Source organism: Bacillus rossius, chromosome 18, assembly GCF_032445375.1.
Source record: "Bacillus rossius redtenbacheri isolate Brsri chromosome 18, Brsri_v3, whole genome shotgun sequence".
Taxonomy (NCBI): Eukaryota; Metazoa; Arthropoda; class Insecta; order Phasmatodea; family Bacillidae; genus Bacillus; species Bacillus rossius.
This window is the reverse complement of record NC_086345.1, coordinates 5630112-5657442: the sequence shown is the minus strand read 5'-3', so window position 1 is coordinate 5657442 and position 27331 is coordinate 5630112. Positions and strand designations below refer to the sequence as shown.

General features: G+C 37.9%; 1 protein-coding gene across 3 annotated transcripts; it reads right to left on the bottom strand.

The window, feature by feature from the left end:
- Nucleotides 1–12041: 12041 nt before the first annotated feature.
- Nucleotides 12042–23585, bottom strand: LOC134541148 (cytochrome c oxidase assembly protein COX20, mitochondrial). 3 transcript variants are annotated; one of them, XM_063384359.1, is made up of 4 exons: nt 23459–23585; nt 20957–21132; nt 15047–15205; nt 12042–13279 (listed from the first exon to the last, which is right to left on the bottom strand). In XM_063384359.1, the coding sequence occupies exons 1-3, from the start codon at nt 23483–23485 to the stop codon at nt 15070–15072; spliced, it is 339 nt and encodes a 112-aa protein (XP_063240429.1). In that variant the 5' UTR covers nt 23486–23585; the 3' UTR covers nt 12042–13279; nt 15047–15069. The 3 variants fall into 3 exon arrangements, with proteins under 3 accessions (XP_063240429.1, XP_063240431.1, XP_063240428.1); XM_063384361.1 differs by having other exon boundaries at nt 12042–13276; XM_063384358.1 differs by lacking the exon at nt 12042–13279 and having other exon boundaries at nt 14775–15205; nt 23459–23577.
- Nucleotides 23586–27331: the final 3746 nt, after the last annotated feature.

The window sequence follows — 27331 nt, the reverse complement described above, 5'->3', positions numbered from 1 at the left end:
ACCATTTACTCAGTTCAATTCCGCTCAGAGCAATTTAATAAAAAAAATATCGCATACTACCCTAAAAATATTTACCGGCAAACTGATCCTCAATTCTGCTAGCAAGACATATATTACTGCCGCCAATGTGACCTGGCAGCCATATTGACCGCCATATTGAATTCTTTGTCGCGTACTTGAGTACGCTAGAGAACGTCAAATTGCTTTGATTTTTATTCAATAGACAAAACAAGTGACAAATACCAAATCTTAAGACACCTAATAGACCTTGTCGCCATCTTGGCCTCCATTTTGAAGATTCGTAAATATCAACCTAAATAATTATCAAACATTTCAAACAAAAAAAAATCAATAAGTAATCATTTTATCGAATCCTGTCCTTGGTTATAGCCCTTTTTGTTGGTAACATTACTTACCATGTAATTTTTTTTTTAAAAATGTAACAGAAATATTAATGTAAAATTACAGTTTTTAGTAAATTTGTACATTTACATGAAATAAACTGTATCACTATTAATAATAGTTTTAAAAAACTAAAAAAACACGCTTTATATAGAAAACCAAACTAAAAAAAAGAAAATAAATTTTAATAAATTTGAATTAAGAATAGTGTAAATTTTTTTAAATAAATATAAATTAATAATAGTGTATATAAGCGTGGGGTGCATGGTGTCAATAGTTATAAATATTTTATTGACATATATGAGTAGAAGGATTATCATTTCGGTAATATCTTAAAAAGCACCCCACGCATGGCGCAACAACCGATGAGAGTAGAGTAGGAAGCCATTTTGGCTGTTTATATTTATCAATCAAAATTGTGGCAAGAAATATTCCGAGATATTACAATGCTTAGGTGGTAATTCCTTCTTTGACAATAAATTAATGCTATTACTTATTATGTTATTAGCAAAAATTTGTAAATAAAAGAAATTTGTTGTCTGTAAAGTCGGTTTACGGACGATAGTTTAACGTGACAACGTCATAAAAAACATTAATGAAATGATTGCATACTTTTATGAATAAAATTGAATCATTTTTATTTTAATAATAAAAGAATAAATACTTGAAATTATACTAGTAAACAGATTTTTAAAATGCAAGAATAATTAACCTTTATTGCCGAAATAGTTGTTGTAATAGGCAATGAAAACCACATTAACTTTTCACTTCACTTTATAAACAGTCGACGAAACAGTTCACGTGTAGATGTAAGTTGTGTGCTGCCGCTGTCTTTCTTCTCCTCGGACGCATAGGCCAATCGAGAGGAAGAGAGATAGATGCGGCGCAAGCGTACAATGAGCGTAACGGAACAATGTGCGTAACGGGACACTTTTTCGTGCGTGCAGCAAGGAGTTCGTCGATTTATTAGACGTTATCACGTCAAAAAAAAAACGTGTCTGCTGTTAGAATGGTTAACTATAAATTTTATACGACCGTTATTTATTTATACGTTGAATAACTGTGCTCGCCAAATTGCAGGTCACACGTGACGGGATATCAACTCGTGTCGGATGCCCCGCGGGATCTCGCTGGCTGAACTCGGCAGCAAGATGCCAGTTGCCCGGGCGGTGAGTGATGCGTGAGGCCGCCGGCGGGTGACTCACTTCCTGCGCACGCGCGTGACTGCCGCCGCGTCACGTGGCGACCTGCTCTTGTCCAACCCCGCTGTTGTCAGCGAGAAGCCTAAGGCTGGCTTCACAATTAAAAAAAATAAGCGAGTGCATAGCAAGCCATGCACACGACCCGTGCACACGACCTGCGCGAACTGCGAAATCGGTTCACAATTGAATTCTTACTGTTAATTTCAGCCAATGAAATTTCGCGAATTATGAGACATCTGTTAGCAGTGTTAGTAAATAAACATATTAACTTTCAAAATAACGATAATACTTTTATTATCTCGACATTTTCTTACCACAATATGGTTAATAAATATAAACATATTTCTAGTCCCGCCAAAAAAGCACCCTGCTCTTCTCTCATTGGCTGTTGTGCCATGCGTACGCGACCGAAATAAAATATATTCATTTCACTCCTATGCGCACGACCTCGCTCCCATGCACACGACCAACGTTCTGCTATTGTGAATCGTTAGGTTAGGAAACATGGCGTTCATATCCTATGCACACGACCTACTGTTACTGTTACTGTTATTTTTCCAATTGTGAACCCAGCCTAAAGGTGGGTTTACGATTGAAAATTAAGAATTAAGAATTAAGACTTAGTCGTGTACTTACCATATGACTCTATGTAAACTAGTGGAATGTTTTATGATTATCGTGTGTGAATTTTGATGGGTCGTGTGCGAACCATATGATGACTTAAGACTTAACAGAAATGTTTATATTTTATATTTTTCGTTAAGATTTAAGGGAAGTGACCAATCACAATAAACCGGAACCTTTCAACCGGAAGTTTATGTCTTATTATTGGACCGAGCGAGGCAGTATTTTGGGTTAGAATTCTTATATTTGTAATTTGTAATCATCATCCATTTCGAAAAATAGATATCCCATTTCAAACCTGCTTCTCCGTTTCGAACAATGGCCGACCATGTGTTTTGTGCTGTGATTGGTTAGAATTAACGACTTCTATGTCAATCATAAACTGGAAAATGTAGTTTTGACTTAATCGTGTGATCGATGTTAAGTTATAATTCTTAAGGAAATCAATCGTAAACCCAGCTTAAGATGTACATCAAGTTCTGTCCCTGCCCGAACACGCCCGAATATTCACCTTCGGCCAGCCTCGGGTTTATTTATATATATTTATATTTCTCTGTTTATTTTAATGTAGCTATACTAACCTAACTAATCGTCCATAGTGTTCTAAAGTGTTTTAATGTAGCTAACCTAACCGACCACTTTTAATATTTGAATTCATTTTTCCTGCGCAAAAATAAAACAAATCCCGAGGTTGGCCGAAGGTGAATTGTTCGGGCGTGTTCGGGCAGGGACAGAGCTTGATGTACATCAACATCAAGCTACAGAGAATTCAGAATAAGAGTATTCGTATTGCGACAGATGCGTCTGTGTATTGCCCCGTAAGGGCTATGCACAGAGAACTCAAACTCGAAATTTTAAAACATTATTATTTCCGAACTGCGAAAAAATTCTATGATAAATGTGCCATAAGCATAAATCCATATATTTCATCACTGGGCGAACAAGATCCAGAGTTGCATGGAAAATATAAAATGCCAAATTCAATCTTGGCTCACAGACCTCCGTAGTGTGCTGTGGCTGGCTGAGCGACCGGCCAATCAGTCTCCCGCGAGTTGAAACTTAAATTATAGACATTAACGAATAATTTGCTTATTCAAAATGGTCCGAAGCACGCAGGTGTAGGTTTGGTTCCCGGGAGTTCCACTGCCTGTGCTGTTAGGGCTGACTCCCTATGTCCGATGGGCATGGCCCGCCTGGCAGGCTTCACCTCCAGTGCCGGTTGTGTTTCTGAAACACATGGGATTTTGAATTGCAAGCTTGCAACAAATACCAAAATGCGAATACGTCTTGACTTAATTCACCTGTAACTTTATACACCGACAGTTCCTCTATATTTAACTAGTAGTATAGTAGTAGATATTAGAGATTTATAAATTAGTAATAAGTCCTAGATACTAAGTAATAGTCATCAAAAATATAATTCTAAAATAATAATAAAAAAACTAAAAAAATATATATATTTATTATTTTAGTTTTATCTTAAGCACTGCACGTCCATGCCTGAGTTAGGTGTTTGCATATTTCGTAACGAAATGCCTAGTTTGTAAGTCATTTATCTGTTTTCTGTCTTAGTTTCTTGGTTTTTTAGGTGCTGACTGGCGGCGGAATGAGTGGTCAGTGCAACCACTCACCACCAGGGGCGCTTGCGTCCCTGGTCACTAAATCCAGTACTGGCCAACTAGAAAAGCGGACCACGAGTCCAAGTGCACAACCCCCGCATGGTAGACTCTTTTCTACTCTGTCCAACACTTCATCCAGACCATCCTCTGTCTCCTGTAAATTCCTACACGTAATGCATGCCAATTTGCATCCCGCATGAATGTGCCCAGGGTTTTCCCTGTGTCTATGCAGGTTTTACCTGGGCCCAACCTATCTCTAGTTATAGCCTAGATTTAAGAGTGAGGGGAGTTAGTAATGGCGCCAATCGTTGCCATGGCTGGCCAATCCCCTCCTAGCACATGATGGATGCGACCCTCTCCCTGCATGGCTAATCCCAGCATGACTAGGCGTATAGGCTTCGGCCTGAGACGCACCTAGGTCCCTCCCTAACCCGGACCCCTCCAAAATATACTTAGTTTTAGTTAGGTTAGGAAAAAAATAAAATAAAATAATGTACATCTTAGGCTTCTCGTTGAACCTACACTGTAAATAAACACCGCCTTTCTCGGTTTTAGGGTGTCGCGTCGGCCCCGGATGACACCTCCACACAGCTGCTCGAGGATAACTGAAACACGTACCCGAAGAACAGCAGATCTGAATCTACAATACGACCGTCTTGCATTCCGGTAAAAGTCTGCATGTTGTCATTGGCCAGACGAGTCATGTCTCTACCTACTGCCAGTTCAATGTAGTTGGTAATCTCTGTAACTACTGATCCGATTCTGACAATTATTTTACTGATAGGAAGTTACATTATCCTTGAGTGATATAGGCTACATTTTATTGACGTGACAACGTCTGATAAATCGACGAACTCCTTGCTGCACGCACGAAAAAGTGTCCCGTTACGCACATTGTTCCGTTACGCTCATTGTACGCTTGCGCCGCATCTATCTCTCTTCCACTCGATTGGCCTATGCGTCCGAGGAGAAGAAAGACAGCGGCAGCACACAACTTACATCTACACGTGAACTGTTTCGTCGACTGGTTATAAAGTGAAGTGAAAAGTTAATGTGGTTTTCATTGCTTATTACAAAAACAATTTCGGCAATAAAGGTTAATTATTCTTTCATTTTAAAAAACTGATTACTAGTATAATATCAAGTATTTATTCTTTTATTATTAAAATAAAAATGATTCAATTTTATTCATAAAAGTATGCAATAATATCATCAATGATTTGTTATGACGTCACGTTAAACTATCGTCCGTAAACCGACTTTACGTGGACTAGTATTCAATATAAATCACTAAAATATATGATTTAAAAGCACATACATATATTTTTTATTTGTATGTAGCATATTTTTCATCGTATGAATATTTCGTTGCATGCTGTGCACGCATCGTTAAAATTCACTCTTTTTTTTCATAATGTTCCTAAAGAAGTATAACATAACCTCACTTTTATATTTTCATTTGAAATAACGCTTGAACACGGCTGGTGCACGCTGTGAGCTGCAGCGAGGCCGTAACCGTAGCGGTGCATACCTCCAACGGACGCACGTGTGGCAACACAATCCTCGCGCATGTGCAGTTGGAGGTATGTGCCGCTACGGTTACCCTCGCAGCCGCAGGGAGTCCTCGGCAATTGTATTAACAAGTTATGTTCAAGTATTTTTGACGTGTCGTCTTATAAATCGATGAACGCCGGCTGCACGCACGAAAAAGCATGACACTGATTGTCACGTTCCGCCTGAGCCGAGCGTGCAAGCGAGAGCGCGGAACAAGTGATAGAGGGGCACGATCGGCTTGTGACGCATCTATCTCTCTTCCACTCCATCGGCCGATGCGTCCGAGTAGAAGAGAGACAGCGGCAGCACACAACCTACACGCGAACTGTTTTGTCAACTGTTTATAAAGTGAAGTGAAAAGTTAATGTGGTTTTGTATGCAATTTTTCATCAATGTTTTCTTATGACGTTATCACGTAAAATTATCGTCCGTAAGCCGACTTAACAGACAACACCTCATTTTCAAATTTAATTATATATGTGAGGTTATTTTATCATCTATACATACATAAAAATTCAGCCTCCATATTATGTTTGTGCTCGCAAAACTCGAAAAGTAATCAATCGATTGACTTGGAATTTTGACATATTTTAATTTCAATACGCGAGTGTTTTTATAGTAAAAGTTTCAAAAAATAAACTAATTTTTAATAGAATTTTTATGTTTTTTTTTCACATTCTGCTAATATGTGTTTAGAACATAAATATCTCTGGAAAGTATAGCAAGAAAGGAGATTATGCTCTTCACGGAATTAGGTAATATACATATTCTCTTTTGAATGCAAGCGCGAAAAAAAAAAAAAAAAAAAAGCCTTTGCTAACGTATTTTGTTTTCGCTTGCCATAGTCAGCATTTTACGAGTTGGCTCACAAGAAGTCATTGGAAGCATTAGACGATACATCGACAGACTAGAGAAATAATCAGGTTCATTTTGGTGGAGCTTTTATGTTACTATCCTGTGATTTCAGGCAAACGTTTCTAGTCATACCTCGCTCAACACTAGTTTATGAATTGAACGCCTGTTTGAAATATTCAAGTTTTTTGAGCGCAGTCAAAAAAATTCATTTAACAACAAAAAATATGAGAGTTCAGCTTCAAACCGATCCAACAGCTGACATATTTTCACGACAATTACTTGATGTCCAGAAACAGGAAAAATAACTTTTCCATTTTTATTTATTTTTTATTTCGTGAATTAGAAAGAAGAATTAGTAGACAAGTTTTTCCCAAGCATCAAAACAAATTATCAAAATCACGCATGGTTAAATGGAAGAGCCATTCTATTGGCTAAAAATGTCGACGTAAACGAAATGAACAACATCATTCTAAATAGAATCGCAGGTGAAACAGTGACATACAAATCCATTGCCTCGGTGATAAACCAAAGCGAAGTAACGAATTTTCCAACGGAATTTCTTAATTCACTCGATGTTACCGGATTACCGTCACACATTCTGGATTAGAAAATTTGCGTGTCAATTATATTACTCCGAAACATCAATCAGCCAAAGTAATGCAATGACACACGATTGGTAGTTTAAAAAATGATGAACAATCTAATTGAAGCAACAATTCTGATATGAACTCATAAAGTTGAAGACGTGCTATTTCCACGAATACCACTCATTCTGACCGACATATCGTTCGAATTCAAACTGGATCAATTTCCAATACGTCTTGTGTCCGCTATGAATATCAATAAAACGCATGGGCAATCTTTGTAAGTGTGCGGATTGAATTTATAAAACGAATGCCTCTCTGGGCAATTATGTCGCATGCTCAAGTGTCGGTAAACCGTGTGATCTTCATGTTTATGCAGTAAACAGACAAACAAAAATTTAGTCTATCCACTAGCTTTAAAAAAATAATAATAATTTATGTGAAAAAAAAATGTTTTCTTCCTTTCCTTTCATTCCACAGCATGGCCACAACAACGCAAAGTAGTGTATTAAATTGAAGGATGTGTTTTCTCGGTGAATCTATGTTCGCTAGAATACTTTTATTTTCTTTCCTATTCATTTCATTTCAGACTGAGCCACAGCTAAGCGTGGACGGGTTTAGCTAGTAATATATAAAATCATGATTCGTGGGCCTTTGGTGTTAATCAGGGGCGCAGCCAGGGGGGGGGGGGTTAGGGGTTCAACCACCACCACCCCCCCCCCCATAGCACCAAATCTTTAATTAATTTCTTATTCATATCACTCAAACAAATTTCATATTAAAATTAATAAAAAATTTACCATTACAATATTTAAATTTAAGTACTGAAAACTGCTAAAATAGCACTATTTTACACCTTAAAATCCAAATTTTCCCAGGGGAGGACCCCCGGACCCCGCGCTTTAATACGGGGGGGGGGGACATGCTTCTTAACACCCCCCATACACAAATCCTGGCTACGCCACTGGTGTTAATGCTAGTACAGTACACGTAGATGATGGCGGTGTGAGAGCACCTATAGTTATGATTCCTATTTGCTTATATTGTAATATATGTTTATTACAGCTTAGATATTAGATTATGAAATCTTATTATACCTATACAGAATATATTATTAATAGGTAGGTTTTTATAAATGAATAGTAGAAACAACAGTGCATTTTTGGAACAATTGTTGGCCATAATTTTATATAATTTAATAATAGTTCAAACTTTTTGATTGGATAAGTAGGAATTTGTTGGATAAAATTCGATATATTTAAATACGTTTATAATTTTTTAGGTTATATATTTTTGTCAAATTTAATTTTTTGGTTTAATGCGTTTCAGGTTTTATATAAATAAGGGTAAAAAACCTGTTTTAAAGTGATATTAGGCTTCAGAGTAATGTGCGTAATGTGCAACTGACGTATCCGCCGCCGCGCCGGAACAAACATGGCGGCAAATAGCAGTGCGGTTCTACTACTCCCTTGCTGATCGTTACGCTCCGATGACGCGAGTGCAGGCACCAGCCTCAAGGCCGCGCCGGGGCTGTAGTACACACGCCGCCCGCCGCGCGCGCCACGGGCTCTGCGCGCGGGGTGACTGACTGCGCCCGGACAAAGAGGCGGCCAGCTGGTCCCGCAGGAAGTGCCTTGTCCTGCCGCTAGATGGCAGGTGCGTCACTCCGTCTCCAGCGGAGCGCGTCCGGGCTCGTTAGGGGTCACATTTCACGGCGAATTAACACCCAGGTGCGTGTTTATGTATACGGAAGCCTACAACTCACGTAGTTTCGGTTCCCTACCACGTTCGTGCAACTTCGGATTTCTCTCAAAAATTGAAATTAATAAAATCGAAGGGTTAGGTTAGTCACAACATGCTTGTTTTCATTGGACACTTCTGATTTAGGGGCTGAAGTGGCGTTAATACCAAAACGCAAAACTTCGGAAATCTTCGGAAATTCTTGCAGGGAACCGAAACTACGTGAGTTGTAGGCTTCCCTAATACCCAAGTGTGAGTATATGTATTACACTGGAGGTAACTTGACATTAATGTGACATTCACACTAGTCACCACTCGTGACGGGCAGAACGATTCGATTGATCGAATCGATTAATTTGAATCAGTAGTGTGTAACAATTCCTTGAAAAGATTCGTAATTTCGTTCTTTTAGCCAACCCCCCCCCCCCCCCCGCATGGTAGACTCTTTTCTACTCTGTCCAACTCTTCTTCCAGATCCATCCTTCTGTTTTCCCGTAAGCCTCCTGCTTGATATTAATGCATGAAATTTTGCATCCCGCATGTCAGAGCCCAGGTTTTTCCCTGTGTCTATGCAGGTTTTACCTGGGCTCAACTTATCTAGTTTTTAGTCTAGTCTAGAATAGTCAGTGAGGGGAGTTAGTCATGGCGCCAATCGCTGCCATGGCTGGCCAATCCCCCTCCTACCACATGATGCATGCTACCTCTCCTGAATGGCTTAAACCCTGCATGCTTAGAGCGAATGGGCTTCGGCCTGAGACACACTTAGTCTCTCTCCGTAACCCGGAACCCTCCCCAACACACTTAGTTTTAATTTAGGTTAGGAAAAAAAAAAGTATTTTAGTTCTGACCACCGACTACAGGATCCGGCACATCCCAAGAGACAAAACTTCTTCACCCATTTAAGTATTCGTTACGTCTAGACGGCTGCTAATAGCAATCTGATCGGTTCGAATAGTTTGAATTCCTGATGTCTAGCCGTGTATTCTTATAAAAAATATTCATGAACAAAATTTCACAGCTCTCACAGATAAATTAAGTAAATAAAACCTTGCCAATATTGAATAATAATGGTAACACAATTCTTGTTAAGTCGCTATCCCCCACTTCCACCCATTTTCATGTTACCTTTTCTCTTGGATCAGTTATATATTGCTCTTGTGAACACGCGCATGCTGCAATTACTGGTTACTCTTACTCCCTACGTCACAAGTAATATATGATCGATCAGACTAGCCGGTTATCTTCTCTCGTTCCAACGAACCTCTCTCTCTCTTTCTCTCTGCCTTTTATGCTCTCCTGAATCTGTTTAGATTTAAAGTAATCGACTCTCAAAGAACCGATTATTTACATAGCAAACGAATCATCTGCTTTCGTTAGCTCGAAGATTTTGAACAATTCGTTCACAAACGACACATAATTAGTCACAACTTGGAATTATCGTAAATATGACTGTGTGTGAGGTCATGAGATGCTTGATATGTTTTATCTTTATATTTCCACTTTAAAAACACATTTGAGGACATGAAAAATGGTATACTTTAATCTTACCTGAGAATTAGTTAAAGAAAAAAACAACCATGTGACATCATTAATGACTCTCATATAGGGTACTGCCTTACCTTGGGGTACTGCTGTATGCTGCAAAAACGGTACATACAGAGCAACCATACACTACATTTCGGCAAAGCCTGGCCTAAGCAGAGTTACATACAGCTACTGGAATGGAATGAAGATTACGTACATACCATATTTACCCGAATATAAGACAACATTTTTTACCATAATTTATAATTCAAAACAAAGGGGTCGCCTTATATTCAGATACATTGATTTTTAGTTAAACATACTTATTTTAGGTTAATGTTTTCAGGCTGTGCAATAGTTACTGGCTGCACATGTTATGACTGATGTTTTTGGAATGATCTATAGCACAAGATGGCGCCCATCTTATCGATTATTTTCTTGTACAAAAACATTAATGTAGGTTATACAGTACTTCTTTGCTGTGATTATTTTTTTAAGTTAGACGAACGGATCCGCGAGTTGTGTTATTTACATTTTAAATACTGATGAAACGCCTGTATATTTTGATATGCCTTCAAATTATACAGTGGATGCTGTTGGAACTAAAACAGTTAATGTGAAGACAAGTGGCAATGAGAAAATTAGGATAACAGTGATGCTTACAGTGTTAGCTGATGGTAGAAAATTGTTCCCTTTTGTCATTCTTAACCGTAAAACTATGCCAAAAGAAAAATTGCCTTTTGGGTAATAGTGAGATGTCAAGAAAAAGGTTGGATGACAAGTGAGTTGATGCAAGACTGGTTAAAGGCAGTTTGGGATAGAAGGTCTGGGGCACTTTTAAAGAAGAAAGATGTTAGTGTTAGATGCATTCAAAGGACATTTAATGTCAGAGGTGAAATCATGTATTAAAGATATGAACACCGACCTTGTTATTATTCCTGGAGGCATGACTTCAAAGCTGCAGGTATTAGATGTGCGTGTCAGCAAACCATTTAAAGAAATTCTAAAAGTGCTGTACTCTGAATGGCTCTTGGCAGGCAACCATGCTCTAACACCAACAGGCAAAATTAGAAAACCAAGTATAGCAGTCTTGTGTCAGTGGATTAAGACTGCATGGGACACAATCTCATAGGAAGTGATCATCAAAAGCTTCAAGAAATGTTGCATTTCTAATGCATTGGATGGCAGTGAAGATAGTGTCATGTGGGAAGAAGATGCAATTGAAGCTGAAGTCGACAGCAGTGAAGATGACAACAATGAATATGATGCATCAGCATAATGAAACTCTTAACAGTTTACAACAGTTACAGTAGCAGCCATTTAGGTATTTATTTCTGTTTGTACATAAACTGTTAACAGTATTTCAAAAGTGGTGGTTGAAATCCTTTGTAACATTCATATTTTCAATTTTATATCTAATTTGTTGGCGTGTGTTTAATACAATAAAATTTTATTTTCCTGAAAACATGAAGCTGTAGTTTGGGGGTCGTCTTATATTCGAGGTCGTCTTATATTCGGGTATATACGGTATATTGAAGAATTTGATGTAAATTACCATTTACTCTATGTGCACGAGCTAACATCTTTTGAACGTTGTCAGGAAATTATAGACTGTTCGATTTGTGACTACATGAGAGTATAAACAACCAAGCTGCCTTGCCTGCCAGAAGTAGTAATAGAACATGCAAAACGAAATGACAAGAATAGTTTGCATGCACCAGACTGCTCCATCAACCAGCAAAATCAAGATTTTACAGCTTTTTGCTTCCACCAGCTTTCCAGATTCCAAAACATCTAAACGCAAGACTGAAGATGAGGACTTCAGCCTTCGATGCCGGACATTTCCAATGAATGTGCTCAAATGTGTTTTCAACTAACTACAGTAAATGATGTTACTAAGGAGAGTATGTCTTTGAATATAGACTCTGAAATAATTATTTTGGGTGTCAAAAATTTATTAAAAATTTTTCTTACAGACATGCTAAATTCTTTGTAAAATTATGTCTAAACATACACATCATCATTAGAAGTGGGAAAATATATATTTGATTGACTGCACGGTGTTAATTACTTTTTACTGCACAAATCGTTTCAAATTTTAATTTTACTGTTAGTAATTAGCTTATTATTACTACATGTATGAATAAATATGAAAATAAAATCATATATCACGCAGAAAGACAAAATCCTTATACATTTCCCTGCAATGTTTCTCTGTAGGCATTAAACCAAATCTGTATAGTATCAAAGAGTTAATTTTTAAAATTAATTGTTTGGTATCTAGGTTTTTAAACTTACATGTTTTTTTTTATATACTTTATTTGATTTTGTATGCTAGACACTAAATACATTTTTATACATAGTACCCAATTGTTTAAATTTTCTAAATAAGTCTAAATTAATTAAATTTTTTACTGTTGCAGTTGTTCACTATTAATATCAAGGCATCCCAAAAATTAGGTGTCATGGTTAAACAGAGCCAAAATTTTTAATATTAAATGATAAAAAAATATTTGATGATACAGCAGTTGACACCAAAATAGCATCTTTCAGTTAAATTTCCTTAAAAGTAAGAATTCAATATCATCATTCATACTCTATGAAATACAAGAAAATGTTTACAAATTATTTTTTCCAAATTTTCCATAGCAAAATTAATTTTTTTTTAAGGGTATATTTAAAAAAATACAACTACACTTTAAAGTTGTATCCAAAACCTTTGTGCTCTTTGAGTACATCCGGCAACATAACACACTGAAACAAGTATGTACAGTGCTAATTGGAAAGAGAGAGCAAACACCCATTAAAATGCACACTGCAAGCAATGTGACACACTGCAGTGATAATAATTGATAATTATTCTTCCAACCAACACGACTACATCACACTCATAGTTTATGCAGCTTTTATTTACTTTGGACACGCACAACTCAAAGGAGCTGGTTTCTTCAAAAGTCAGCTGATTCAAAGAAACCAAACAGTCCGAGGTTCAAGTGAAGCTGACGTTGCAGCGTTTCAGTCGCAGAGATGAGTGCACGTCATCTTCGTTCAGCCGTTGCAGCCGGCACAGAGTTCCGTGTCGGGACACAGGGCCGTGTCCACAGAGTCTACGACACGGCACTAGCCTCCCGAGGATCTTCCAGGATCTTCTTCACTTCTACCACTTGCCTATCTGCTGCGTGAACAAGCAAGACGCGAGTGTCACATTTTATAAGCACCAGCGCTACACACTGATGTCACATGCTAGCTACTTACAGTTCCACTGTCCGGTATCATTTAATATCTCTCTCTCTCTCTCTCTCTCTCTCTCTCTGTGTGTGTGTGTGTGTGTGTGTGTGTGAGCGAGTTTTTCAAGACTCTCCAGTGATGTGTGAACATCCAACCTCGGTAACGCGTACATCCATGTCTTCTCATGTTGCAAATAAACTTATAATACGAAACTGGGGCACAGAATTTAACATAGAACATTTTTACACAATTTCGAGTGTGATAAATACCTACACAAAAATAATTCATTTTAGGGAAAAATGTAAAAAAAAATAAAAAATTTAAGGCACATTGAAGGTAAAATTTTAGTATTAACCAGAAATGCACTGAAATAAAGCACACGCTACGCAATGAAAATTTAACAGGTTGGAACTCCAACGTGCATGCATGTGGAAACTGCTGTAGCTATGAGCCAAAGTTCGCCAAAGATGGCGGACTCACGTGTGGCAACATGCACTCACATATATATTAACTTTTGCAAACATTGGGAGACGTACTAAGCATATTGGTGTGCCAAAGTAAACTTTATGGTAGTCAATATGTTCTGGAATACATTTTGTTAACTTGAACAGTCATAACAAGAAAGATAATCACAACATTAAAAATGTGTATTAGCCAGGAAAATTATGTTGGAACAAACATGGCATCGAAGATATTTAACATGTTGTTGGTTCTTTAAAGCTTTATGAGCACAGTGCTATCATCTGAGTATTTTTCAAACTAAAAGTTGCAGTCCGGTAGGTAAATTAAAACAAAATTAACCTGAAACTTTTTAAAACACATATTATAACACTTGAATATCATGGTTTGTACCCTCTTATGAAATAAAAAATTAAGAAGATTTTAAAGACTCCTTTACCACTATCAACAGGTAGAAAACCATTTGTAATATCACGAAATACCTTGAGAAAATAATGTTAAATAGACAGTTAATGCACAAAAAATAATTTTATTGATTAGTTAATTCTTGCAGATAAGACTATACCTATTGTCTATTATTATCTCTGAAACACATATCCAACCCAAGTGTATGTAGTGTCCATCTGAATTTTATAGCCCTAACATTTAATTTGATCAATGATTACATTTACTTTATAAGTTCAAAATAAGACAAAAAAAAAAACATTTTTTAGCATAAATTATTAAAAAAAAATTCAAAACATTTTTACACATAAAATTTAATCACGTGGCTTGAAACTCATTAAAGTCAAATAAGACGTAAACAAAAATCTCTTTTATTTCTTATTTGATGTCTAGAATTCAAATTTTCAATTATGGATTAGATTCGTTCTGGTACCATTTCATGACAGCAGGGAATTAACTTTATTTGGTGTATGTTTCAAATATGGAATAAAGTGATTTTATAGGATCATGTCTATGAATGGTTTTTATGCCACCACTAATAGTTTGAATTGGAACTGCTAGAATTTGTGCATTTTCAATTGTACACCTTTATTGAATCAGCTTACAGTACAGTTCTTTCTGTGAAAATAGTTTGTTGACAACAATTTTGGCACATGGACACACACACTACCAAAATAAAATCAGGAAAACTGCAAAAAGTAATTTCCCGCACGACATTTTGGGAAAGACACACTACTAGTTTTTCATGATCAACCAGTGTCCCTCCAAGCTTCACTATAAATACAACAATACAGGCACTAACTGTTATTACCTGACTCATAAGAGAGTTTATCATCACGGATCGGTTTTCTTTATTCCTTCTATCTGCTCTTCCACCGCTGTTCCTTCGTACATTAATTTTCTGTCCATTGCCTGCTTCAAGAGCTGCAAGTTTTGATCCGACACCGACCGTGTATATCGACAGTATGCCCTGAAACACAACATTATACATAAGCGAGTCCATAAACAACTTTGGTCACTAAAAATTTTTTTAAGCATGAAGTGGTTCATCCAATATATTACCGTAATTCAAATAATGGACATAAGGTTTGAAGTCAGAATTATAGAATAAACCTGAAGTTAACATAAGCTACAACAAGTGAAATAGTGAAGCACAGGGAACAAAATAACATAAGCTATACCAAGCAAAATAGTGAAGTATAAAGAACAAAATTATTAAAACATAAAATACTTCACAAATAAAATAAATATATTTAATTGGTAACATAAAATATTTGTTCTGCAATAGAGGTATTTCCCACTGCAGATGCTGAATTTGCCTGTTTTAATATAAGTACGTATTTCAAGTAGGCCTGTGCAAATATTTGAATTTTCCAATAACAATAAAAAATTATTTGTATTGATTCGACCTCGAATACTAACACTTCAAAATAAAGAATATTCCTTTGCTTAAGAATACTTGAAATAGAATACCTCACGAGTTAGTCATATACCAATGTTAACTGCTGAGATTAAGTCATTTGTGAAATATAAATACCCTTTTTTGATGTTTAATGGGACTTAATAATCAAAAATATACACATTAAGAGTGGGATAAATAGCTACTAGAAATTCCAGCTGCTTGAAGCGTAACATGTGCGCCTGATATTGTACGTTAGACCGATATTGCTCTGAGTCCCTCGCGATAGGCGACACTTCTCAGTCCCACGATAAGGACCGAAAGGGGTGGGGTGGCACTGCGAGGCAGTCGGATTTAGTTTTCCTTGCTGTCGCTGTGTTAGCTCGGGATATAAGAATGGAGGTTCATTTATAAATGGCGAAAACAAACGCACGTTTTGTAAAAGGTAATGCTCGTGGTAAATTACATTTGTCTGTGCGAAGAAAACAGAATAGAGGTAAAAATCTAGCAAATTGGAGAGAGAAAAATAAGTAAGTACACAAATTATTTATAGTATTCATGGTATTCATGGGTCATTTTCAGTGTATAGCTTCAGACAGTGTTATTAATAAAAACATGTGTTTTTTTTTACCTTGATTTAAGGTTAAAGGAAAGCACAAAACTGAAGAAAGTACGCCAATTGCAGAAACTACATCTGAGAATGCTAAAAGCAAGAAGAAATTATGTTATGAATAGTTTATATTGTGTATTTTATTTTGTAATAAAGGAAAAACCTTTTTACTTCAGTAACTACTATTCATGAAATATACATGTGTTATATATATGATACATTATATTACATTTTAGTGTTAAATGGGATACAAACAAGAGATACTTTTATATACTACGTAATGAAACAACATGATAGTTTTGAAAACTTGTAATATTATTTTGTATATTATCAATTTGTATGTAACCACGAGGTAAACTATTGTAACTTATGTATTTTGTTTACAAATCAGCTTTACAGTTTTGTGTAATTATTTGTATTTTGTGCTGTGCTTATAGTGTTGGAACTGCAAAATCTGTAAAACCTATCCCCCAATAAATGCCTTGCAAAGTAATATCCCACGGTATATTTAGTTCATTTTCATTTTTATACAACTATTATTATTTGGTTGAAAATAATATGTATGCCAAGTAACCTAAAAGCAACTACAAATTTTTAATTGTATATCCACAATTCAGTTAAATATTTGTAAATAAACGGTACTATAAAATATATATGTGCAAAGAATACTCTAAGAATAATGTAAATGAGGTGGACGCGAATGAAATGACAAGAGAAATGGAGAGTAACCCGACAAGACATGTGTTATCGAAAACCAGACCTTCCTCTACACCCCTTCCACACATTCGTCCACAAGTCGCAGATAACAGCGGAACCCGACCACTCTAATGGCGAGGATTATCTACAGCGCTCGGGTCTTGCTGTAGGGATGGAATAAAAGTGTCCTATCTCCAAACAGTGAAGTGGCAAATTTTCGGCTCAAACATGAATGTGCAGTGACTTACGTGTGTGCAAGTAATTCGCAATTATATGAAGATAATTATTTCATTAAATCATATACTATAAAAGAATATTACATGTTAATCGTTCAGTTTTTATGTTTTTGTTATTCCGATTACTTTATTTTCTGCATGTTGTCAAATTTGCGCTAATATAAACATTTTTACTAATTAATTTTGCTTATCAATAACAACATTAACCGCATTCTGACAACTGGGATCAGTCATTATACCTTTCCTCAATGATGTGTAAAAATCTCATTCATCTGCATTAACTGGTTTGACTGCAACTTGCCATCGCATTGACCACTAAAACAGCTCTAAATGAAGCCCTTTATCGCCCTCTTAAGCGATGTTTTAAACATGCAACGAGTGTTCAGTTATTTTTCACCACTGCCTCACTAAACAATAATAAAAAAAAATTGCGTTAACAATTTAAAACACTGAATATTTGTCATTTCAAACTTGAAAAAAAAAATTATTTGTATGCTTTCCAGAAGAGGGGAAAAATAAACAAAAATCAACAACCATGGACTACAACACCATAAAACACAAACAATCCATGGAGATGGGCATAAAAAGAATGAATAGTCGTAGTTTCAATGGTGTGTAAATCAATAGTCACAATTGATCTAACATCATGTGATACAGTAGCAACTTACTTGCTATATATATATATCTCTGTGACAAAACAGACATGACTCAAAAATATATTAATAATGTAAATAATGTTTTAAGTTTCCAAATTAAATTGGCAAAAATTACACTTATAATATTGCTGAACTGAAATACAATTTACTTGGCTGCCGTTAGCAACGAAAACTCGTCAATAACCAGGGTTGAAATATGTAAAATTTATCTCATTCAGTCACTAATTTGGGAATTTAGTGTACAAAAAAGAATTAACGTTTCTCGTGAAATAGATTGCAAGGATTTCATGGTTCACAAAAATTTTTGGTAGGTAGATATGTAGATATGTAGATATGTAGATAGACAGATAGGTAGGTAGGTAGGTAGATGTGGGTAGATGGGTAGATGGGTAGATGGATAGGTGGGTGGGTAAGTACGTTGGACTGGTCGGTCGGTCCGATATTGGTTGTTCTTGTGCTGGAATTTAATGTTACAAAACAAATTAGAGCTGGGTTACGTGTCTTTTCGACTTATCTGCCATACGCCCGTTGTGAAGATGGAGTCATTCGGGGATGCTGTTACTGAAGCATGCGAGCTCCTGGGAGCAGGAACATCTCCGTAAAGATTGGAGCCGAATGACAGAGCCGGAAGTAGCCATCTGGGCCCCCAAACTGAGACCGGGTGTAATTTTTAGTAGATAAATAAACCTGTAGTTAATTAATTGGGCTATCCTTTTCAATCCTGTTTTCCCCACTCTTAATGGTATTGTTACGAGTATAATGTAGGGAGAACTGGGTTTCGTGAGGGATAGCCCAATGAGGTTTTATTACAGTTTTATTAATTATTAATATTAACAATACTAATAAATAACTGTACTTAAAAAATGTCTGATCACCAATCACATGCACTTAAAATTTTTTATCCTTAAGTCACTCAATGTCTATCGAGTTCTGCAGTTCGCACTCCTCACTGGAGCCAGGCTCAACAGTGGTTCGCCCCTTACCTCGCGCCTGTCCACACACAGTCTCGCGCCACTCAGTCCCACTCTCTAGATCCCGTCACTCCGTGTCGCGCCACTCTCAAGGGGGATCTCACCCTCTTCGCTAATGTCGCACTTTTCCCTTCACTTGCAGCACTCTCCAAACTGTTGCGGAGGTCGGTGACATTGCTTATTTACCAATGGTGTGCTTCTAGAAAGGACAAGAGCAGCTGTGACGTGTCGTGTCATCCCAATGCCCGAAACACCCACAACAGCGATGCTTATTCACGCCACTCCTCGCAGCGGCCTCTGTAAGCCCGGAATGTGCAGGCTGCTTGCTAGACATGGCAATAGCGAGACTCGGAGGGGGGAGGCCGTAGCGAGGACCCTAGTAATCAGGCCAGGCGCGCGAGGCATGCCTTATGTCAATGGACAGCATGTGACGTTAGTGGCAGTGCGGAGCCGCCAGCCAGATCGCGTCACGATCCTGTCTGTGTTCATAACAGTATTTATAGGCCTATAGCTAGATTGCCATTATGAGTTTGAATTAAAATTTTATTCCAATCATCCAGTTGCAAACCTACACAAACTTGTCACTGTAAATAAACAAATTCGGTACAGAAATTTTTCTCCAATTTTTTTTATTTTAATTTATAGAATAGAATTTGGACAATTACAGGAATGAATTTCATATTTCACACCTCCTTGTATATATGAATTCAGACATTTCAAGTCCACTGCTGTTTACCTACAATAGACTTGTTTTATAAAAGTGATTCCAGCTATTATAATAGACATACAACCAACATTTGCTTCAATACATCAAGAAAAAAATCAAATGATTTTTTTTTTTTTTTTACTTTTTAGAAAATGATGTCTGGTATGTGTCTAGAACTCAGCAATGCGAAGTTTCCATAGCTCTGAGAGTAACTCCACACAACAGCAACCAGAATATACAATTTATTTAGCAAGCTTAACTACTCTCAATAAAAAATTAAAATTCTTGAAAGTAATCGAAATATGAATTTGTTGTCTGAGTAAATCATTTTTTAAAAATAATTTTCCATACAAAATAATTACAAAATAGTTACAAAATAAAGTCAGATGTATTAATGCTCTTGATAGTGGTATAACTAGATGTGAACATAACATCAGTTCATACAATTATGATCACAAACTATTGTATGCCTACCCAGACCATTTAACAATGCATGAAATGTGGCAGACCACGTTTTTGATGAATGCAAAACTGAAACAAAGGGTCTGTCCTCAGAATCTTTGAGAATGACCAAGGGCCTGGGGCCAAGAAATTTTATCGGGCTCCCTCCATATTATTTCATGTACAACTATTCATATCCACATTTAAAAATAAATAATCTAAAAACAGGTAATCGTTACTAAGGCAATAGCTGTAATTGTGATCTATGTGTACTGCATAAATTGTAAAGTTTCCTATGAATTCTATTAACAATCTTGAAACTCCGCTGGCCCCTACCTCTCACTTTGGAGTCCAGGCCATGGGAATTTGCCCCCCCCCCCCCCCTCCACCCGCCCATCTTCACGACAGCCCTGCCTGTCCTTCCACATCACAAACACAAACTCACTTCCCCAAATCTGTCTGTCCTTCCACACAATAAACACCCACTCACTTCCCCAAAGCTGTCTGTCCTTCCACACAATAAACACCCACTCACTTCCCCAAAGCTGTCTGTCCTTCCACACAATAAACACCCACTCACTTCCCCAAAGCTGTCTGTCCTTCCACACAATAAACACCCACTCACTTCCCCAAAGCTGTCTGTCTTTCCACACAATAAACACCCACTCACTTCCCCAAAGCTGTCTGTCCTTCCACACAATAAACACCCACTCACTTCCCCAAAGCTGTCTGTCCTTCCACACAATAAACACCCACTCACTTCCCCAAAGCTGTCTGTCCTTCCACACAATAAACACCCACTCACTTCCCCAAAGCTGTCTGTCCTTCCACACAATAAACACCCACTCACTTCCCCAAAGCTGTCTGTCCTTCCACACAATAAACACCCACTCACTTCCCCAAAGCTGTCTGTCCTTCCACACAATAAACACCCACTCACTTCCCCAAAGCTGTCTGTCTTTCCACACAATAAACACCCGCTCACTTCCCCCAAAGCGCGTCTTACCAGTATGACAGTGTGATCCCAACAAATGATCCAAACCCGACGTGCGTTGCCATCCGGATCCTGCTCGTGAACAGGAAGAACAGCAGGCCCGCGCCCAGGCCTCCGGATATGCCGTACAGGTACGAGTCCCGGAAGCAGGGGATCTGGGACACGTCCCTCCCGAACAGCATGTACGTCTGCAAGCAAACAACGAAACTGTCTTCAGCAATACATCCTTTGAATGATTTCTGCAACGGGGGGAAGATTGATTCAAATCATTAATTTTGGACATGCACAGTTGCTAGTTTGCACTGTATGTCATACAGAAACCCCAGAGATTGGACAAAGAAATATGAATACCAAAATATGAATTTTTAATGTAGGTAACCAATGTGTAAACAACTTTGGTAATACTCGGATATCATAGCTTCTGAGATTGGAAAGAAAAAAATCGGAAAACATGGTTTTCTTACACTACACACGCCTCTAAATTTTCTCTGAAGGGATGGCTTTGAAATGTCTACTAGTTTGTGAAAAAATTAAATTTTAATATCTAACATTACAATACCTGTGCTTTTATATTGCCGTCGCCATTCATAGTTTACCCATAAAAAGTAGGAATATATGTTTTCCGTATACATTCCAAGAACGTTACAGGAAACAAGCCAAAATCATCCAATGTCAAATGTAAAGACACCACAGAGAATTTGCATGTGGATCACTATATTGTCCAGATTATCTGTTTATTATCATCTTCGGATTCCTCTATGTGTCCCTGTGTTGTACATAGTTGTTGTTCATCTGTATTTACTATTTCTGTTGCAACCGTCACACTGTTGTCAGTCCACAGTGTTCAACGATGCTGTGACATTGTTCTGATTAATTTCTTCAAAGGAATTCTCTGCGCTGTCTATGCATTTAACGTTTGACATTGCCAGATTTGGGTTTGTTTTCTGTGTGTTTGTGAATTCCATCTCTCTTGTCCATTCTTGTGGTTTCTCTATGACTCACTACGAAAACCAGCAATGGCGTACTTCCAAAATAATAAATTTAAATCTAACTTCAGCACATTGTACACAGCAAAAAATATATCAGTATTAAAAAAATTATCTGATTTGGAAAGTCTAATTGAATGCAAAATTATTAATGAATAAAATTTTTTTAAAATTCTTGCAGGCCTCTTATTTCACTGCTATCTGATAACACGTGAGTAAACATCTGGTGATGAAACTAGAAACTAAGCAGAATATGCAGGAGAACTATTGTGATACATTTACACGCGATAGTCCTTAAATAATATAAATGACAAAAAAACCAATCAATTAACATGGAGTGTGCAACCGAACCTTAATGCTTTGAAAAGGCATAAGAAAACTTGTCTTCTTCCATGATAGTACAGAAAAAAATAAACCAAAAAAAATAATAATAATTTACATCCATGAAACTTCAGTCGTAAATTTGCATTGGCAGTAGGAATCTAGATCTGGAGAGTCTGCCCAAATTGCCTGAGGGGTTGAAAATGGATGGTGAGGAGATGTGCAAAATAATTTGCACAAAGCAGGTCAAGTGAGGTATATTTTATTTTGTTTTGTTTCTGAGTTGAATGAGACCACTCCTATGATGACAGAGTGAATATATTAAAAGTTATAAAAAATTGTTATGTGAATAACACAGAAAAATCATAATATTTTGTGGCTGAACAATATTTTTAGGCACAAATAAATAATTGGTAGCACCTAAAATTAATTTAATATTTAAAGTTGTTTTTTCCAGGGTGTGTTGATAAAGTTTGAAGATGAGAAAAGAAACTATAAAGAGCCCTCTAAAGTAGGGTCTTTCGAGTAGGTAGGAACGTTCTTGGAATGTATACGGAAAACATATATTCCTACTTTTCATGGGTAAACTATGAATAGCGACGGCAATATAAAAGCACAGGTATTGTAATTTTAGATATAAAAATTTAATTTTTTCACAAACTAGTAGAAATTACAAAGCCATCCCTTCAGAGAAAATTTAGATGTGTGTGTAGTGTAAGAAAACCATGTTTTCCGATTTTTTTCTTTCCAATCTCAGAAGCTGTGATATCCAAATATTACCTAAGTTGTTTACATATTGGTTAACTACATTAAAAATTACTGTACAAGCCTTTAAACAGCAAGTACGGTTATGTTTCCTATACTAAAAAACTGCAAATTGTTTGAACAGTTGGTTGGATTAGGTTTAGTTAAATACATTTAAAATACCAAAAATTAGTGTAAATGCTGGATTATATTATCACAAATTCAAATACTGAACAGCGTTATCCACGGCAATCTGTAATAAAAATACAACTATTTTTCATTAAACCCCCTACAGCCTTCCAAAAAAAATTTTAAAAATATTTTTATTCCCAGGAAAATTACTTATGTTCAATAATTAATTATTAATATTTTCTTTTTTAATATAAATACATTTTCAATGTTATGTTAAAAAAATATATAATCTCAACATATTTCGTGCCTATTATTTATGTTTTTCATATACCTTACGATCAGTATCATTTTCTTCCATTTTATTCGATGTATTTTATCCAAATTTCCGCCGGTAAATTTATAGTTAATAATAAAACATTAACCTCAAAAGATTATGCCCGGCTGTTGATTGTTTGAATAAGTGTTGCCAACGGGCTGAGATCTTTTCCTCCAAACCTATTTTAAAATTCCCTGTATTCAGACTAAAAACCCTAACTTCGAACATTATAAAATTTTTAATCAATTCATACAATTACAGTTTGAATATTTTATTGCATAGCATAATGGATTTATTAAAAATGTATTTACATATTGCCATTTTAAAAATTTATTTAATTAATTTACCTGCATTTTTCAATAAGAAAGCTTTGAATAAAAAGATTATACTAAAAATAGTTCATAAGATTAATAAAAAAACACTAAGGTTTAACTGTCAATACATGAAATCGATATATTATATATAAAAAGTATATTTATAACTTATCATGTTGATTCACAACTCGTTTATAATTTCAAAGAACTCGTTAGCTTCTTGTTCTTCATTTGTGTTAGTATTTTTTGATGTCGTACCTCCTATGATAGTTAAGCCCGGTCTCCAAGAGGCAAGAGCCAGTATCAGTCCCCGCTGGCGTAATGTACCCTTGCATCTCGTCCACACAAGTAAAGTTAGTGATTGTGTAAGTAAGTACTCTGTGCCATGTGATAGGCACCTGTATAGGTACCAGTGTATTTAATTCCAATAAAAATTATTTAAAGTCACAATATTCACAAAAGAAACTGCATCATTAAGGATGCATGTGACCCCTAAGAGTACCTGGATTGTCGAAGGCCTTAATATATTGACGCCGACCGCCAATGCTCCTCTGTCGCATAGACCGCTATGCCTCATCAACGTCTCGCAAAATCGTGTGCACCGAACGCGCCCGTGCGCGCAGCAAAGTGCAGTGCGTGCGACGAGGCGAACGCCGTGCAACGAGTGCTGCGCCGGCGGAAGGATCCGGCCGGGTGTGGCATATCCTTCCGCCGCACTACAACAAATTATTTTGATTATGTTTTCCACAGGTTTTTATTAAACATTATTTTTCAGTAATTAATAATTAAGTCTTTGCTAAATCATGTTTCACTGTGCGATTTGTCCCGAACCTGGCCGGTTCAGTTTCCCGCGAAATTCACACGTTTCCGCGGGAGGACTGGCGGGGGAGGGGGGTCGCGCGCGACGACACCGTCAGTGTCCTTCGAGAGCTCAACCAGGCCGGCAGGCTGCGCGCAACGCGGAACCTTCAACCTTTGCATTCACCGACATGTAGTTTTCCATAGTGTAATTTCTTTTCAACCTTTTGTACAGTCCCGCGGTCGGCCTCAATTTACCATGAGGTACTTAACTTAATTCAATCAGTGTTCCGAGATGAGTGTTCCACGTCATACGTAAGTACTGTGGGGAGAGTATGTGGTTTTACGTCGGCGCTTCACGCCCAACCTAGCCTACAGGCTACTTAGTTTTGGCCCGCACGGGGCAGCCAGCAGGCGACACGTGCCATCAAACTTAATAACGATTCAGTCCCTGGGACACACCTAGACACCACGTAGAGTCGCCGGAGACACGGGCCTACGTGCTGCTAGCCCAGTTTATCAAGTGTAATATGTTAGTGGAATAGTTGTTCGCCTAAGTGTAATTCGTCATGTCAGGGCTTATGTATCACCGTCGTACGGCAGTGCGCCACCAAACTTAATAACGATTCAGCCCCTGGGACACACCTAGACACCACGTAGAGTCGCCGGAGACACGGGCCTACGTGTTGCTAGCCCAGTTTATCCAGAGCTAGGTATTAGTGTAGTGTATTGTGCTTCAAAATATCGTGTGCCATGTCAGAGTGTCTTTTGTAACTTTCGCGTCACGTATACGAGTCTGCCCCTCAGGCGCATAAGAATCGTGAGCCGCCACTGAGGAAGTGAGCTGCGCGTGTGACTAGTCGCGTCGGGCAAACCGTTACGGCCAGAACGGGCAGCACCATGTATTGGGCTGTGCTGTATTAAATTCACCAACTATCTGAAGAAGTTTTGTGTTATTATTCAGGCGTCCCGAGTGGCCTCAACAGCTCGGGGGGCCCTACTGCGTTGACCCCTACCTCTAGCCACAAGGCCGAACCTTCCCTGAGAACACGAACCTAACAAAATCGCGTCTAAATAATCAGAGGTAGCGGGGACGGCGTCAATATTTTGCTGCCCCAGGCCAGATTTAATAGTGTTCACTTAGTGTATTTAATAAAATATAACTAGTCTGGCTCCAGGTAATAGAGGAGCCCACAAATGACGAACAGTCTCTGGTTTGACTGGTGATTTTCAAATATAAAATTATCATATATATAATATGCAAATATGTATACCTTCTATCTGTTGTTTCCCTTGTGGGTAGTATAACTAAATAAATTGTAAAATGTTTAGACTTTAAATTGTACGTAAAGCATTAATGAATGCTTTATGGATGTGGCGCACCAAGGAGCTATCCCTCCCCTCTCTCGACGCTCCACTCTGGTGACAGTCTTCAGGAGTTTGCGTTACAAGGTGGACGTGATCTTCATGCGTAGAAGCTGCAATGCTTACCTCACTGAGTTCTCAGTGCAGGTAAATCTTATTAATAAGCCGAATCCTTTGGACCTTAATTCATCACAAATACTGGGCTATTACCTCCTATGCAGTCAATGCTGATACCCACATGTACCGAGCTAGTCTACATGAAAACAGACCCATGCCCAGGCTGCATGTGTCATGCAATATGCCATAAATGTGCCGTCCGCCGCGGTCTCGTGTTCGAGATCGGGCGCAGGTCCTAGCGGGGTGGCTGGCTTTCTTAGAGATTTCTGTTCCGGGAGGGCGCCAGGCTAGCTCGGTGTCTAACCGTGTGATGGTCGTGGGTTCGTTGCCCCAGCATGGACCGCTAGAACCGTCGGCGGTGATGGAATTTGTTTCCTGATTAGGTTGGGTTGTTTAGGTTAATTTACATACACTGTTCTGGTTGTTCTACGGGTCGCATGTCGCGCACGGGGGGTGCGGGGTGGACTTTTTATTGTTCACGATTGACACTGGTTCATTACATTGGGCGCGAGGTTTACTCGGCGGTACATGACTGCCAATGAGGCGTCGGAACACATAGAAGTTTTGATTACACTATTATTACAATTACACTTGATAAAACAACACTCTGTGGTGCTTTTACGTACACGATTACACTGCACACGTTATCTGAGAGGGACACCTGCGTGCCTCTACGTGTGTTTACTTATTAAGTCCTCACGCCAGTCGCAGTCGAGGGAGAGCGTTAGATTAGCATCGGCTAATCTTATAATCTGTAACTTGCGACGCGCGGGCCCACCTGTGTGGACCGCGGCTCGCTACTAATTAAAAACACGTTTAAGCTTGAATGTAGCCTGTGCCTGTGCACTGGGCGATTAAATAAAGTTCTGGGGTGGCGGGAGACGGCCCGTACTGTATACTGCACGGCCCCACGTAATGCTTTGTGTGGGGCGTGTTCATTTGACGCGGCTGGGTTAGGCCCTACACCGGAAAAGGACCGGGCGCACACGGGGAGTATTAAAAAAAAGGTTTTGGTTGTGACTATAATTACCAGATGGACGTTCGGTGAAACAAAGAGATGCTGGCTCCCCGTGGGACGTGCGTCCGTCCCGGTCCGCGAGTCGCGCTGTACTGGCGCGCAGCCCTGGCGCGAGGGGAGGGGTGAGCTCCCTGTCGCGCCAGAGTTTCTAAAGTTCCGTTATTCGTAAAAATCTATATAATTAACTAATTTTAAGTGGCTCTAAATTCACATAATAAAACTTAATATCTATATATGTTTTAGAATTGACATTTAATAAGTTTGTCTAAAATAAGT

Coding starts and splice junctions, on each gene's coding strand:
- LOC134541148 (XM_063384359.1), bottom strand. CDS start 23,485: ATGGAAGAAAATGATACTGATCGTAAG. Junction 21,133..23,458: donor AAAATGATACTGATCGTAAG/GTATATGAAAAA, acceptor GTTTGCTTGCAG/ACGTACATGCTGTTCGGGAG. Junction 15,206..20,956: donor GGGATCACACTGTCATACTG/GTAAGACGCGCT, acceptor GTTGTGTTTCAG/GGCATACTGTCGATATACAC.